This window comes from Schistocerca gregaria, chromosome 2 (assembly GCF_023897955.1).
Source record: "Schistocerca gregaria isolate iqSchGreg1 chromosome 2, iqSchGreg1.2, whole genome shotgun sequence".
NCBI classification, from domain to species: domain Eukaryota; kingdom Metazoa; phylum Arthropoda; class Insecta; order Orthoptera; family Acrididae; genus Schistocerca; species Schistocerca gregaria.
The window spans coordinates 282,986,494-283,003,893 of NC_064921.1; the positions used below are offsets into that span (position 1 = coordinate 282,986,494).

Below are 17,400 nucleotides of genomic sequence, written 5' to 3' on the forward strand. Positions count from 1 at the left end.
TAACCGCTATTTTGCGGTATTTGTTTGTTCTCGGTTATAACAGGTTTGTTTTCATTTTTTACAAATAACAGGGTAAAAGTCCGGCATATCAACATGCCTTAGCTGCAGTGCTAACATTTTTGTCTTAAAAAAAAGCTTGTTTCTAAAAAAAAGCGAGTAATTTTTATTCCTAAAATTTCCACTGCTCTGAAATACTGGATTATTATATAAATTTTATATAACAACGCCCACAGCTACAAACCTGCTATAAACACGTGACATAAGAATCGGTACAGCACTGTAGAGACAATAATGTACCTGTTGGTGCGTGGTGTGGCCGACTAGACGGTACGCCTGTTACGTGGAGAGCGCAAGACTTGCCCCTAAGCGGTCTGTACAGTAGTTTCTCGCTGTCGTCCTCGGACATTGGCTGTATTGCAACATGGCGCTACCCCTAGTTTAGAAGGATTTTACGAAATGTGGTAGCAATGAAGTACAAAGTTCCATTTGTATTAAAAGATTACATGCCGGACGAGGCACAACAAACTTGTGACATCAAATAATTCTAAAACATCCACATTGTTCATAGAAAGAGAAGGAAAATTTGATTCACATGCGAATAATTTTACCGACTAGAAAGTAACTGAAGCCGTAATTTTGGGGTTACTTCAACTCTTTCGCTCTCGCTGTCACTACGACCGTCTCCTTCACCTTTACAATCTTTGCTGGAAACAATAAGCTCGATTTCTGCCGCAGCCGTAACCACATATCGATCGTGATCTACTCCTTCACCTTCATTAGAATTTTCAATCTTTGATTGAAATCTACTCTTATTGCTGCAAGTTACAACAATAAAGAAACTGAAAATCAGTTATATCTGAAACCTGTTACTTTGAGCGGTTTTAATACTCAGTTTAAACTGGAGACGAATAACCGCCATCTCTGACTCGTATCTAAGCACACCCGATAAACATTAGACAACCCCCGGCATACATCGCACTATTACCGTGCCTCGCCGCCTCTGGCCTTGAATGACCTCGTCATTCCAGCGACGAAAGGTTTCCCCAACTTTCTCCAGTTATTCCACATGGGGCTGCAGCCACTCATTGGCAATTATCTCCTGGAAGCTACCGAATAGCTACACTTCACCCAATATTCCAAACAGTCCAAGGAAGAAAGGAAGATCAGGTTTTAACGACCCATCGAAAACCAGATCATTGGAGACAGGACACAAGCTCCAACTGTTGAAAGGATGGAGACTGAAATTGGTCGTGCACTTTCAAAGGAACCTTCCCGATATTTGTCGGGAGCTATATGGGAAAATCTGGGAGAATTTAAATTTGGATGGCTGGAGGTTGATTTGAACCATCTTCCTCCTTAATGCGAGTATAGTGCGCTGACCACGGCGGCACATTCGTCGGTCGGGGGCAATCTAGGTATGAATGGGTGTCCGAGTGCTCGTTATACGTGGAAACTACGCATGTAGCGATTTGAGAATGGCTTTTGTTATCTTGGAATACGGGAGTTTGCAAAGCACATCAATCCTTGTGTTTTTAGTATCTGCAGTTAAAATTGTTGGATGTAAGGTCCACCAGTTATGCAAAACACCGTTTTTTTCCAAGTTCCCAAACACCTTCCAGCACCTCTGTGCCATCATCAGTGGGTTTCTGTTTTATTTAATGTGTAATTGGAACATTTTTACTAAATGATTACAAAATTACGTTTTTCAGGAGGCTCAGAAAAAGGGCTTGCCACGAAAAATCTAACATTTTGGTTTTGCTTAACCGTCGGTTAAAGTACGCTAAACCGCACGACAACCTTTCATAAACTAAGAAATAACAATTTGCACGGATCTAAAAATGACTTCCTACCGCATATATAACACAATGTTTTCCAGTGCATCATATTTTGATGAAATCAAATAGTCTTGCGTGTGGATTATACGTGTTACGAACCTAGGAGCGCTTCTCTGGATTCCTTCTACATCTTCGTAACGAGTGTGGTGGTGCAGTTCAAATCTCCGTTTGCCCAGACAGATTTCGGTAGATTTCGGTTTTCCGTGGTTTCTCTTAATCGCTTAAGACAAATATCGCGATAGTTGGCACTGTCCATTTCCTTCTGTGACCTTCCCCTGATTCCACCTCCAATGATATCAGGGACCCCAACGAGAACAATACTCAGGAAAGATTTTATGCACTGTTTCACTTAGCCTGAACAGACTGGAGCCTTTTGGCCATCTCTTACAGAGGACGAGGAACTACATGTACATCAAAGACTACTACATTTTATCTTAGTTTCTGTGCGTACGTGCAAGTTGAGTTAAAAAGAGTGTTATATTATCACGATGATACAATTGCCAAAGCAAGTAATAATTCAAACTTACATTAATCATAATAATAATTAGTTTAGCACATCTGAAACTATGTTCAACAACGTCAGAAACAGAATGGACATTAGTAGAGGAAAAGACTGAGCTGACAGTGACAGTGACTGTTGTGGAAGAGCAAACTGTTTCAGTAGAGAACACTGTTCTGAAGCGTAGGGTGGTAAGGTGCTCCGAGCTGAAGTGGGGTAGGAAGATGGGGTAGGGGTCAGTCAGAGTGAGCTGGAGATATGTATGTGGAACAGATAGCTATTGTGATCGTTTACTGCTTTTTGAGGGCGAAAAGGAGCGTAATTTCTCCATTATTTTGAGGAAGATGTCCTACTGTCGTGTTCCTGACACATAAAATGATTTTAAGAAGATGGCTGTGTTATTATTAACGGCACAGAAAGAATTCTGCTTTACTGAAATCTATTGTTTCATACATGGTTTTCAGACAGAAATGTTGAAGTGGTTTATTTCAGATATGAACTACACTTCCACAGAATTCACCCAACAAATATACACTCCTAGAAATGGAAAAAAGAACACATTGACACCGGTGTGTCAGACCCACCATACTTGCTCCGGACACTGCGAGAGGGCTGTACAAGCAATGATCACACGCACGGCACAGCGGACACACCAGGAACCGCGGTGTTGGCCGTCGAATGGTGCTAGCTGCGCAGCATTTGTGCACCGCCGCCGTCAGTGTCAGCCAGTTTGCCGTGGCATACGGAGCTCCATCGCAGTCTTTAACACTGGTAGCATGCCGCGAAAGCGTGGACGTGAACCGTATGTGCAGTTGACGGACTTTGAGCGAGGGCGTATAGTGGGCATGCGGGAGGCCGGGTGGACGTACCGCCGAATTGCTCAACACGTGGGGCGCGAGGTCTCCACAGTACATCGATGTTGTCGCCAGTGGTCGGCGGAAGGTGCACGTGCCCGTCGACCTGGGACCGGACCGCAGCGACGCACGGATGCACGCCAAGACCGTAGGATCCTACGCAGTGCCGTAGGGGACCGCACCGCCACTTCCCAGCAAATTAGGGACACTGTTGCTCCTGGGGTATCAGCGAGGACCATTCGCAACCGTCTCCATGAAGCTGGGCTACGGTCCCGCACACCGTTAGGCCGTCTTCCGCTCACGCCCCAACATCGTGCAGCCCGCCTCCAGTGGTGTCGCGACAGGCGTGAATGGTGGGACGAATGGAGACGTGTCGTCTTCAGCGATGAGAGTCGCTTCTGCCTTGGTGCCAATGATGGTCGTATGCGTGTTTGGCGCCGTGCAGGTGAGCGCCACAATCAGGACTGCATACGACCGAGGCACACAGGGCCAACACCCGGCATCATGGTGTGGGGAGCGATCTCCTACACTGGCCGTACACCTCTGGTGATCGTCGAGGGGACACTGAATAGTGCACGGTACATCCAAACCGTCATCAAACCCATCGTTCTACCATTCCTAGACCGGCAAGGGAACTTGCTGTTCCAACAGGACAATGCACGTCCGCATGTATCCCGTGCCACCCAACGTGCTCTAGAAGGTGTAAGTCAACTACCCTGGCCAGCAAGATCTCCGGATCTGTCCCCCATTGAGCATGTTTGGGACTGGATGAAGCGTCGTCTCACGCGGTCTGCACGTCCAGCACGAACGCTGGTCCAACTGAGGCGCCAGGTGGAAATGGCATGGCAAGCCGTTCCACAGGACTACATCCAGCATCTCTACGATCGTCTCCATGGGAGAATAGCAGCCTGCATTGCTGCGAAAGGTGGATATACACTGTACTAGTGCCGACATTGTGCATGCTCTGTTGCCTGTGTCTATGTGCCTGTGGTTCTGTCAGTGTGATCATGTGATGTATCTGACCCCAGGAATGTGTCAATAAAGTTGCCCCTTCCTGGGACAATGAATTCACGGTGTTCTTATTTCAATTTCCAGGAGTGTAACTAGCAAGCCACTCTGGCGACGCCTTGAACAGACAACGCACCGTTAGCAGGGTGCTGTCCAGATGGACAGCAAATCGCACAGAACGTTTTTGTGAGCGTGCTGTTCGCGGCCGTCAGGCGTGCAGCTGCGCGACCGCACGCGCGTGGGCACGGGCGGTGTGGCCCCGACCGGCCACGTGGGGCGGCTAATGAAGGCGACGTGCTAATTACCGCTGCAGCTTCAAAGGTGCCGCCGCGGCCAGCGATTACCTGGCACGCCCCACGTCACCTTTCAATATTCTCTCCTGGCGCGGCCCACGGACCAATAACTCTTCCCGGCCCTCCGTGGACCGCACATCCACCATAAACCGTGCTTTGCACATCTCATCCACGAGTCCGAAAACTCACCGACATATTTTATCGCTGCGACACGCTTACCGCCACTCCAGGGTGTAGTGGCTATTTTTGTTCAGTTTTACACTACTGGGCATTAAAATTGCTACACCAAGAAGAAATGCAAATGATAAATTGGTATTCATTGCACAAATATATTATACTAGAACTGGCATGTATTTACATTTTCGTGCAATGTGGGTACATAGATCCTGAGAAATCAGTACCCAGAAAAACCAGCTCTGGACGTAGTAACGGCCTTGATACGTCTGGGCATTGAGTCAAACAGAGCTTGGATGGGGTGTACAGGTACAGCTGCCCATGCACTTCAACACGATACCACAGTTCATCAAGAGTACTGACTAGCGTATTGTAACGAGGCAATTGCTCGGCCACCATTGACCACACGTTTTCAATTGGTGAGAGATCTGAAGAAAGTGCTGGCCAGGGCAGCAGTCGAACATTTTCTGTATACAGAAACGACCGTAAAGGGCCTGCAACATGCGGTCGTGAATTATCCTGCTGAAACGTAGGGTTTCGCAGAGATCGAATGAACGGTAGAGCCACGGATCGTAACACATCTGAAATGTAACGTCTACTGTTCAACGTGCCATCAATGCGAACAAGAGGTGACCGAGACGTGGGACCAATGGCACCCCATACCAGCACGCCGGGTGATACGCCAGTATGGCGATGACGAATACACGCTTCCAAAGTGCGTTCACCACGATGTAACCAAACACGGATGCGACTATCATGATGCTGTAACAGAACCTGGATTCGTCCGAAAAAATGACACGTTTTGCCTTTCGTGCACCCAGGTTCGTCGCTGAGCACACAACCGCAGGCGCTCCTGTCTGTGATTCAGCGTCAAGGGTAACTGCAGCCACGGTCTCCGAGCTGATAGTCCATGCTGCTGCAAACGTGGTCGAACCGTTCGTTCAGATGGTTGTCGTCTTGCAAACGTCTCCATCTGGGGACTCAGGGATCGAGACGTGGCTGCACGATCCGTTACAGCCATGGGGATAAGATGCCTGTCATCTCGACTGCTAGTGATACGAGGCCGTTGGGATCCAGCACGCCGTTCCGTATTACCCTCCTGAACCCACCGATTCCATATTCTGCTAATAGTCATTGGATCTCGACCAACGCGATCAGCAATGTTGCGACACGATAAACCGCAGTCGCGATAGGCTACAATCCGACCTTTATCAAAGTCGGAAACGTGATGGTACGCATTTCTCCTCCATACTCGAGGCATCACAACAACGTTTCACCAGGCAACGCCGGTCAACTGCTGTTTCTGTATGAGAAATCGGTTGGAAACTTTCCTCATGTCAGCACGTTGTAGGTGTCGCCACCGGCGCCAACCTTGTGTGAATGCTCTGAAAAGCTAATCATTTGCTTATCACAGCATCTTCTTCCAGTCGGTCAAATTTCGCGTCTGTAGCACGTCATCTTCGTGGTGTAGTAACTTTAATGGTCAGTAGTGTACTACCATTGTAATGGTTGGAGAACAGAAATAGGCTTATCCGGTCCATCCTTGAGATCGACTAACACGTCTTTCGTTTCTAACAATCTTTCATGCACGATAGTGATTTCACAATCTTTCAAGAACTAACTAGTCGGTCCTGTTCGCAAGATAGAGACAGGGAAGGACATACGGCTTTTTATCGAGACTCTGTAAAGGGAAATACTAAACCTTAATCTAGATACAACGGATGTGGCGTGGAGAAAGTCAGTGAAGTGAAATGGAGAGAAGATAAATGTTTCTGGTAAGACGAACATAAGATAATATCAACACCAAAATGTGATTTTCTACGAAAAGTTCCGTGATAGGATTGTTTTCATCATAATCGATGACAAACCAACGACGGAAACAATAGTGAAGGGAGATGAAACGCCAATAATCACGGGTGATTGGAACTTGGTAGTAGAGAGAGTTACGTGAGAATATGGGCCCGATAGTAGAAATGAGTGAGGAGAAAGACTCAGTTTTGCAATAAAATTCGGCTAGTAATAGAGAATATACTGTTCAAAATTAACAGGAGGAGAAGGTACATTTGGAAAAGGCCCAGGGGCAAGAGAAAATTCCAGCTACCATACGTCAGGTTAGACAGAGATTCCGAGCTCATATATTAGACTGTAAAGCATAAATTAAAAAAAAAGAAATGTGCGTCGGAAGGACTGATTCAGCATATAGTCAAAACATATTTGGCGAAATTAAAAGCCGGCCGGTGCGGCCGAGCGGTTCTAGGAGCTTCAGTCTGGAACCACGCGACCGCTTCGGTCGCAGGTTCCAATCCTGCCTCGGGCATGGATGTGTGTGATGTCCTTAGGTTAGTTAGATTTATGTACTTCTAAGTTCTAGGAGTCTGATGACCTCAGAAGTTAAGTCCCATAGTGCTCAGAGCCATTTGAACCATTTTTGAAATTAAAAGTAAGGGCGCCGACATTAAGAGTGTAAGAGGAACTACACTGTTGCACGCAGTGGATGAGTGGAAAGAGTATAATGAAGGCTTCTACGAGGGGGAGAAACTGTCTGATGAAGTGATAGAAGAACAAATGGGTATCGATATGGGAGAAGTACACTATGTGATCAAAAATTACCAGGCACCCCAACAACATACGTTTTTCATATTAGGTGCATTGGCATTGTGCTGCCACCTACTGCCAAGTACTCCATATCAACGACCTCAGTAGTCATTAGACATTGTGAGAAAGCAGAACAGGGAGCTTCGCGGAACTTACGGACTTCGACCGTGGTCATGTGATAGGGCGTCACTTGTGTCATACTGTACGAGAATTTCAACACTCCTAAATATCCCTAGGTACACTCTTTATGATGTGATAGTGAAGTCGAAACGTTGAGGGCAAATTATGGAGTGGGTCGTACAGGAGAGAAATTCATGGTGGGCTGCACCATATGAGTCAAAAGTCTGAAGACCGAGAAAAAAGGAGCCATACTTACAATAATTTTCATACATACAGAGGTACGAGCAGAAGTAAAGCTTGACAGTGCATGATACCTTAGTCGGTAAGGCCCGCAAAACGCAAGGTATCCGTTTCGAAACAAGGTCCAGCAGCCTGTTGCAACCTCCTACGAAGATTCAAAATTCTACTAAATGAGCCATCAGACAACGTCATGAAGCTTCAGTCTGCCACTTCTCTAAACATCATAGTTTCAATCTTCTAGGAATTTCAACTGGAATACTGATTGACACAGATTTTTTTCCTGCTGTCGGCTTGGAAGCAAAAGCACCTACCACAAGAAGGGCAAGCAGGAGAATGATCTTGATTCGAAACTGAAGCTTATGAAAGCACACCTCACACGGGAGTAATTTTCGTCAGATACGTCCGTACACCAACACAGATCGCGTCCGTCGGAAGTTTATGCGTTCATTGTGAGCGTGAGATGGCGGGTGAACAATTCGTTCGGCGATCAGGTCCACGCCGGTTGCAATAGCGCAGAGCGCGTGAATACGGCCAGATGCTCATTCAGCAGTCCGCTGGAGCAGGTCGCACTGGAATACAAAGGCGGACGTGACACGACGATAATTTAAAGGCGTGTTGTATATTCTCTGCACTGCGGTAAGATATGCGGTGTCACGTGTTTTGTGTAGCGTCTGAATGTTTGTTTTTATAAAGCCCCTCATGGACACGTTACAGTCAGAAAAGATATACTGAGAGCCCAGCAGAGCCTCTGTGTTACTGTAACACGATGCCTTACGGCTCACTGTTACTGGAGCCCGTGCTATTTTTATACTCGTGTAAAGTAGTTCGCATGTCGTATTTCTCTCACTGTTTTAGTTTTCAACAAATTCTACGGCCTTCATAGCAAGTCCGATACAGAGTGTTTCTCGATTTCGTATCAGATATCACACGTAATTTTACTATTGGGGAGAAGGTTCCTTTAATCAGGGCTTCCTTACAGTCAAACACTAATACTTCTCGATATACATAAACTCACTGGTCAAAATAGTCACGAACAATAGAGAACAGCCGGCTGCGGTGGTCTCGCGGTTCTAGGCGCGCAGTCCGGAACCGTGCGACTGCTACGGTCGCAGGTTCGAATCCTGCCTCGGGCATGGATGTGTGTGATGTCCTTAGGTTAGTTAGGTTTAAGTAGTTCTAAGTTCTAGGGGACTAATAACCACAGCAGTTGAGTCCCATAGTGCTCAGAGCCATTTGAACCATTTTTTGAATAGAGAACACACTGGACGCTTTGTAGCGCCATAGTTGTTGTAGAACTGTTAAAAGCTGCCAACATGAATAATTTAGTAGTATATGTCCTCGGTGTGCCGGCCAGGGTGGCCGAGCGGTTCTAGGCGCCACAGTCTGGAACCGCGCGACCGCTACGTTCGTAGGTTCGAAACCTGCCTCGGGCATGGATCTGTGTGATGTCCTTAGGTTAGTTAGGTTTAAGTAGTTCTAAGTTCTAGGGGACTGCTAACCTCAGAAGTTAAGTCCCATAGTGCTCAGAGCCATTTGAATCAGTTGTCCTCGGTGTAGCAAAATAGGCTAAATCAATGAAGCAAAAAATGTGACTAATATACTATGTGATGCTACTGTATGCGGTGCTGTTCGATGAATACACGAACGTCGCATGCAGAAATTACAGGTAATTTGAAAAGGATGATTCTATTCCATTTTTATACTTCCAACAGGTAGTGATATCAGAACAGAGTAGCCTAGAGGGAGACTTACTCGTCCGAGTCGCAAATAGGCGGCGGAAAAAAAGTAAATAGAGTTCTGGGTGTAAGTTAGTAGGGTAAGGATTGAAAACAACAATGGAAGAACACAGTTCTGGCCCTTTTATTAAAAACTAATCAACTCAGTAAGTTGTTACATAAAATAACACGAGGCCGGTTTTTAGACCAACAGAGAAAATAAGTCAAGCCATCTATAATGGATAGAAAAGGATAGAAGCCCTTTTCCGTGGGCGTGCAGGGTACTTACTTGCATCAAGACCTATACTGGAACTATAGAGAGAAGCGTGAATATAGAGGTCTGAAAGAAAGGCTTTGTCGACTAGGGAAGGAAGATTCAAATGGCTCTGAGCATTATCAAACTTAACATCTGAGGTCATCAGTCCCATAGAACTTAGAACTACGTAAACCTAACGAACCTAAGGACATCACACATATCCATGCCCGAGGCAGGATTCAAACCTGTGACCGTAGCAGTCGTGCTGTTCCTGACTGAAGCGCCTAGAACCACTCGGCCACCGCTGCCGGCTGGGGGAAGGAAGAGAAATCAGTTGTTGAATAACACGCTCTTTAGTCAGCAGATTACGGCGTGAGGTTTACCGAAACCAAACTTTTGTCCACTATGATGAATTACTCTCAAGGGCTGTAAGAGAAGCGAGGGAAATACATAAGAATAGCGACAGTTTTAACACAAATGAAGAAGCCATAGATAGTAGCTCCACAGAATCAACAGATAATCTTTGGTAGATGACAGCTCAATAGTTAAGTTTCATCTTTGATAAGTATTACCTCTGCCATTTTCCAGGTAGTTATGTGTCTCGGACGTCCGACCCGTCGGCCGGCAACACTCAAAGGAACCAGGAGCACCTCTGACGGAAGACAACCATACAGTGTGGAAGCTTCACCAACAATTACGTCAACCAGTCGTGAAAGCGTTCACTGTGCGAAGTATGCAACTTAGCTTGACGCCATTCACCAAGTACCTCACCGCTCAAGCCCAGCAGAATAACCGTGTTTCCAAACTTCAGCCAGCTTCTGCTTCGTTCAGTATTGATATTTTTCGTGTCTTTTCAGATCGCTGCAGTTCGCTTAAAGGAAGGCGCCCTCATAAAGTCTTTATAATTATATCATTTCAGATACGAAATTTTAGTCTTGTTTTCAGTTATTTATTTGTTGTTCTGTGGCTCTACAGGAAAAGAGAATTCATCAGTAACTATGAGAGGCCTTCAATAAGTAAAGCAATAAATTTTTTCTTGCCAAATTTCGGTTGAAAAAATTCTGAATTTATTGTGGGACATCATGGAATATTCTTGCATCAGCCCCTATAGTTTCACGAAATTCCGATGGGTGGAGGCGCTATCCGTAGCCTTAAAAATAGTGTGTGAACGGAGAAACGTTCCAAGCAGATCTTTCGCAGATAATCGTAGGTGCTCATAACGTTTACGGAGACCTGGAAGTGAACAAAAGCACGGCGAGTCATTGGGCGAGGTTGTCTGTCACCGTCGCAAAATGGTCGCACAGAACTGTCCGATCTTCCGCGTGCCGGTCGGCTTCATACAGCTGTGATTACTGCACTGTTGGAGCGTGCAGACACTCTCATTGGACGTTACTGAAGGATCACATCCGAACACCTCGCTGCCCAGCTATGTTCTCTGTTGACAGTGCTGGCAGACACGCCCACCGGATGGTATGTGCCCGCTGGGTTCATCACAGCCTAACACCAGACCATAAAAGCAACATAGGACCTTCTGTGCAGAACTGCTTGCGCGTTATGAAGTTCATGGCGACAATTTTTTTGTCGAACAATGGCGATGCAAGGATTCATCACTTCGAACTGGAAACAAAACGGCAATCCTTGTAGTTGTACCACATCACCTCTCGTCCGAAGAAAAAGTTCAAGGCCGCACCCTCAGCCGGTTAAGTCATGGCGACCGTCTTCTGAGACTATGAGGGGATATTCTGCTTGATGTCCTCCCTCACGTTGCAACGATCAACTCTGAAATGTATTGCGCTACGCACAGGAAACCGAAGAAACGTTTTGAGCGTGTTCGCAATATTCCAAACCAGCTTCTTCCCCATGACAACGCAAGGCCTCACGCAGGTCTACGCATTCCAGAGGAGCTCACAAAATTTCATTGGATTGTTCTTCCTTACCCACCCTAAAACCAGTATCTCATACCTTCCGATTTCCATCTGTTTGGTCCAATGTGGGATGAACTCCGCGAGAAGCAATACGTGGATGATGGGGAGATTATTGATGAGGCGAGATGTTGGCTCCGACTTCGACACATAGAGGCCTTGTCAGTAAGGTGACGTGAAGCCGTCACATTGAACTGAGGTTACGTTGGAAAACAGGGTTTTGTAACCAACAGAATGGAGAATAATACTGTGTATTGGAATCCTGAATAAAACCAACCTGTTTTCAGAACAAAATGTATTTCGTTCCTTATTGAAAGCCACTCATACTGATGAGTGAAAATAGTACGTAACTTTTTCTATGTCTTTGGATTTGGATTGGATTGTTTCGGGGAATAGACCAAACAGCGAGGTCATCGGTCTCATCGGATGAGAGAAGGATGGGGAAGGAAGTCGGCCATGCCCTTTCAAAGGAACCATCCCAGCATTAGCCTGGATCGATTTAGGGAAATCACGGGAAACCTAAATCAGGATGACCGGAAGAGGGATTGAACCGTCGTCCCCCCGAAGGCGAGTCCAGTGTGCTGCCACCGCGCTCGATTTCGATGTCATTCAGCATTATCTGTGTGTCGTTAGATTTTCTGTTCACACGGGAGAGTCAGCCTGTATTTTAAAGTGATTTAGCAACAGCGCAGCCGCAAGCAGAGGCGCGGTTTACCTGTAGTTGTCGGGCCAGCACGCGGCGGCCGCGGCGGCGGCGGCCGACACCTCCTGCTTGGTCTGCACGGGCTGCGGGTGCTGGGGGTGCGGCCGCGTCCAGGGCGACGCCTGGCAGTGCTGCGCTGCGGCGCCGCTCCCGGCTCCGTGGTAGCCGCCGAACTGCGCCACCGCGGCGCCGCCGCCCGCCGCCTGCGCCACGCCGCCCACGCCGACGCCGCCGCCCACGCCGCCCCCTGCCACGGCCGCCGCCGCAGCCGCCTCCGCCGCTGCCGCTGCGCCGTAGCCGGCGGCTGCTGCCGCGTTGTACGCCGTGGGGTAGCCCGACTGCGCCCACGAGCTTGCGTGGCCTGCACCGCCAACACAACAGCCCCCTGTTATATTTTTCATTTATTTTTGGCTTTCGAACATAAGCCATTCCGGCATCTATTGCATGAAAATCAAACACAATCTGTTACGCAAATGAGACTGTAACAAACAAATACAAACACACTCATACATACACAAACCAATGCTTATCGTTTTTTTAAAATGAAAACTGTATCACCATTTGACTCCATATTTTGTATTATTTCCACTATCGTGATTAAACTTATGGATATATGACTGATGGTTACAATGTCCGTGTTTATACAGCTTTTTTATATTCATATTACTATGTCCTTCAGACTTGCATGCATGTCTGAAGCACATTGTAACGTGAAGATACAGACACTACAAATACAGACATTGTTGCCATAAATGACGTATCCCTGCCTCGAAGGGGTCAACTGGCGATAAAATATATATCCGTCCCTGTGAGTAATCACGAAATGTGCGAGCGTAAGGATTGTGGACTCCGTGGCATAGAGAAGTTTCATGCACTTAGAAACTGATACTACTCCTGACCACTGTATTTATTAATTTTATTCTGCTTTACACAATCGGCCTTACGTCGTTCCCAAACGTTCAAAATACCTGTGACACATTCTTATGTGAAACGACAATTAATTTATCAAACTTCGATAGAAAGTATCTGGTGTATATTATTTGATGACCTCTGAGTCTGCAGCTTGTTTCGTTTTGCCTAAGAATGTGTTATAGATATTTTGTGAACTTGGGAATGGTGTAAGGCTGAAACGGGTAAGGCAGTATAAAATTAATAAATTAGTGGTCAAGACTAACAGTTCAAAAATGGTTCAAATGGCTCTGAGCACTATGGGACTTAACATCTTACGTCATCAGTCCCCTAGAACTTAGAACTACTTAAACCTAACTAACCTAAGGACACCACACAACACCCAGCCATCACGAGGCAGAGAAAGTCCCTGACCCCGCCGGGAATCGAACCCGGGAACCCGGGCGTGGGAAGCGAGAACGCTACCGCACGACCACGAGATGCGGGCGAACTATATCCACTCTTGTTTTTGTCTTCATCATTATATCAAATCAAATCAATCAATGACAATATGTCAAAAGAGGACAGAAAATACAACGATTATATTATATCAATGGTTTTACTGTGAAGGTGGACCCAAAAATATCATGTCGTATATGAACAAAAGTTAAGTAATCTGTGATCTTGGTGTCAATTGGCTGACGTTTTGAGGGGCGTTACGGACATCTCGCGAGGATCTTCTTCATCTTTCAGGACAGAAGCTACAAACGTTCTTCAACCCATACATCTCTACCTCTTAGTGTGCAGATAAAATTAGACAAGCAACATTTCACACAGATCAGTAGGTCTTTTTTTTTTTCAAGTAGGAACATGGCTTTCGTATTTCGTAGCTGTGTAACATCGTTCGATGTTCTGATGTTTCGTATCTTACTGCGTAACTGCCAGCTCTTTTTTTTTTCTTTTAGGCTTTTTTGCTGTCTCGGTTGTATAGGTCACAGTCGTATGGGCGTGCGTAACAACACTCTACTCTGGATCCGGCAGTCTACCTTACTTGTTACATTAGTATCAAGTAAGGCGACTGCGCGATGGTGGCAGCTAACTGTTAACACAATCTCCATTATACAAGGGTAGATTCACAACCGTAGGACGAAGCTGATGGACAGGTGCTATCCACTAATACTCCAAATTAGCATGTGGGATCCTCGCTAACTCCCTTTATCACGTGGGCATCACTAGTTTACATCGATACCCTGCCTTAATGACAGTAGAACAAGTGGATGCTCATCGGGGTCCGAGTCAGTGTCTCGTCCAATTAGGCGGCAGTTGTTGGCGCTGATTTACGGTGCGCAGTTGGCGTCCCCGCGTGTGATGCATGCCGTTGCTGAAACGGTCGCTCGCCCCGGCCCGCGACACAGAGGGAGATCTCGCGCCACGCCCGCCGCCAGCGACGCGACGCCCTGCTGCGACCGTAAACGGCTGACGCTAAGGGTCCATTGAGCGGCGCGACGGGGCCCCGTGATCTACACCGCAAGGCCGGCTTGTCGCCAGCTGTGGACCGCGGGTTGCCGTCCATCAGGCGCCGGCGCGGCTACCGTGCGCCGACGCGCCCACACAGGTCGCGATACTCCGCTCTCTCCGTGCCAAGAGTCAGTTCTGCGCTCTCCAGTAGCCAAGGCGAGCGGGCAGTCACACACGCAATATCCCAACTGTGATACGTTCTTCCGCACATACTGCTGGTACGAAGTGGATTAGCGAATATAAGATACAGCGTGATGTTTGAAAATGGCGTACAGCTCCGTAACGATCACTGTTACAATAAAGGTAATTATGCTGGTTAATGTACCCCTGGCAACAACATTTGCTTGATATTTTGCTTCTGAACAAAGAATTATTGCGGGAGGTCTGTTCCTTGAGGCACATATTCTCTGGTGCTTTTAGTAGCTATTTGTAATTTCGTGTTTGCAATATACAGGGTGTTACAAAAAGGTACGGCCAAACTTCCAGGAAACATTCCTCACACACAAATAAAGGAAGGATGTTATGTGGATTAATGTGATTTGAAGAGAAGTAATAAAATGAGTTCTAACATGGAAAGTAAGCGTTTCCGGACACATGTCCACATAACATATTTTCTTTCTTTGTGTGTGAGGAATGTTTCCTGAAAGTTTGGCCGGACTTTTTTTGTAACACGCTGTATAGTCGGCATCAGCACAAAAAAAATCTGCTCGTCACATCTTTCCATCGGCGTCCAGTTTAGACAGTAAGCGTCGGTTTATTTCCCGTTACAAACAAAATGAGTTTTAAAACTGAATTTTACGTGCCCATTCGACACGATGATTAACCAGTACTCCAGCATGGGCCGAATAGCGCTGCTGCATGGCGGTGGCAAACGCCCCGGGTCAGGGAGGTTCTGTTGCTGCGCCTTTGGCTGCCTTCTTTGCCATCGGTTGCTTTTTTTGATGGTCATTTTCGTAATAAAAGTCGGAGATTGGAGGATGTATGTACGTAATTATCATTTCTGAATATCAAAAACCCTGCATAAAATTGATAGTTTCTTTATTTACATAACAAAGTTAGTTATATCACAAAATGAGTAATGTATAGAAAGAAATTACACGGGAGGTTTTTAGGGGCAATCATGTCACAAATTAAAGTGTAATTCCCTTTAATTGTGTGCTCATCATCTACTATTGTCGATTTCACATTCAAGTAACTTTGAATCATATAGTTTTGGATATTTGCCCACATCATTATGAAGCACTAAAACAACTAAAAGACTGATGTTTAAACCATCTTCTCCAGCGCTGAGTCGCCCTGAAAAGGGTCGTTGCAAAGACGCTCGGAACGACGATATTTTAGTTGTTTTACAGTTTCACAATGACGGGCCTAAGGCGCAAAATGATTTTATTAAAACTGAAACTTACTGTGGACCTACGAACTTTTAAGAGTCGCTTGTTTCTTAGTTTTTTGCTGTGCGACTGAAATGGAATATGGTGAGATCACGCTTGGTTTCATGTTATGTGTTTCTGCAGAATATATATTCAGAAGCGTCTAAATATTTTAAAAGTCCTTCTCAAAGAAATATTTTGTATTTCCTTTTCCTCGAACAGATTCTTTTCGCAAAATTTTACACTTCCCAGTATATGCACCAACTTCGCTGCAGTACTTTTGAACAACATTTCTCTCATTCTCACGAGTTGCTAATTAATGCAGACAGCCATATACAGGGAGTAACTTTACGGCATATGAAAGACTGCATTTAAAAACGGTTCCTGGCGCTAGGCGTCAAGCGAAAGCCGTTTGTGAGGTGTTTCCGGTGTACACATACTTAATGCTCGTCTCTTTTCATAAACGGATATTTGAAAATATTATTAATCACCTCTACAGAGGATATCTGAAGAGCGGAACTTCTTTGTGACGCTGAAGGCAGCTCGCAGAGCACCGGAACGTCTTCCGACCGAATGGGGGTATAGAACATGTACGTTGTTGCTGTGTGCTGACGTTTCCATTTTTTAAGTTTGGAGGTCAAAACTTTGAAACTTAATCTCAGGTAACACCTCCGTTCCTAAATTGTCGTACCAAAGAGTAATTGAAGGTGTAATCGAAATAATTAGCCATTTGACTCATTACCGAAATGTGTTTGCATCCTAATGATCATTAAACATGGCAGAAGAACAATGTTCAAAGCTGTTCAGTACAATGACGAATATTTGGCTATCAGTACTCCCCAGTTACTTCAGTAACTCGAATACTTACATTACTTGGAACGAACCATCAGCTGGTGAACGGTAGTTTCATCCAACCTGTACCATCCAACCTGTACCATCCAACCTGTGATGTTTGCGGAAAACCACATCAGATGAGCTCCCCACCATAATTATCAATATCTCTAAACCACTAAAGTTGGGTCAGTTGAGAGATTGTGTGATCACGTCCTATTTTAAATTCCTCTGCTCGGATCTGTTGTAGAGTCCTCTCACAAACTTCTTAAGAGGAGCAGATTGGCTATTGTACGTTATAAGTCACCGTTGTAATTATCTGCCCCGACTTCCTTCCTTTGATATCATATGTATTAGCACAACACAAGACAAACACAACATAACGCTGCTCACTGACACCTCACAGCCACTCATGCGAAACTAATACACCCGCTTGGCATTTAATCGACATGTAAGACGAAGAACAGTAAATGAAACGCTCTGAAGTATTGCTGACTATAGTAATGGGACTTTTTCCAACGCTCATGCCAGTCCTGTTATTTTCTCTCGATCCTTGTCGTAATAAAACAGTCAGTATCT

General features: G+C 45.8%; 1 protein-coding gene across 2 annotated transcripts in view; it reads right to left on the reverse strand.

Moving 5' to 3' along the window:
• LOC126336870 (protein gooseberry-like) overlaps positions 1–17,400 on the reverse strand; it is a 214,463-nt gene that overhangs the window by 28,651 nt on the left and 168,412 nt on the right. For both annotated transcript variants that reach the window (XM_050000976.1, XM_050000978.1), the window contains exon 6: positions 12,227–12,575. In XM_050000976.1, the coding sequence (XP_049856933.1) occupies positions 12,227–12,575 (349 nt within the window). The remainder of the gene's footprint in view (positions 1–12,226; positions 12,576–17,400) is intronic.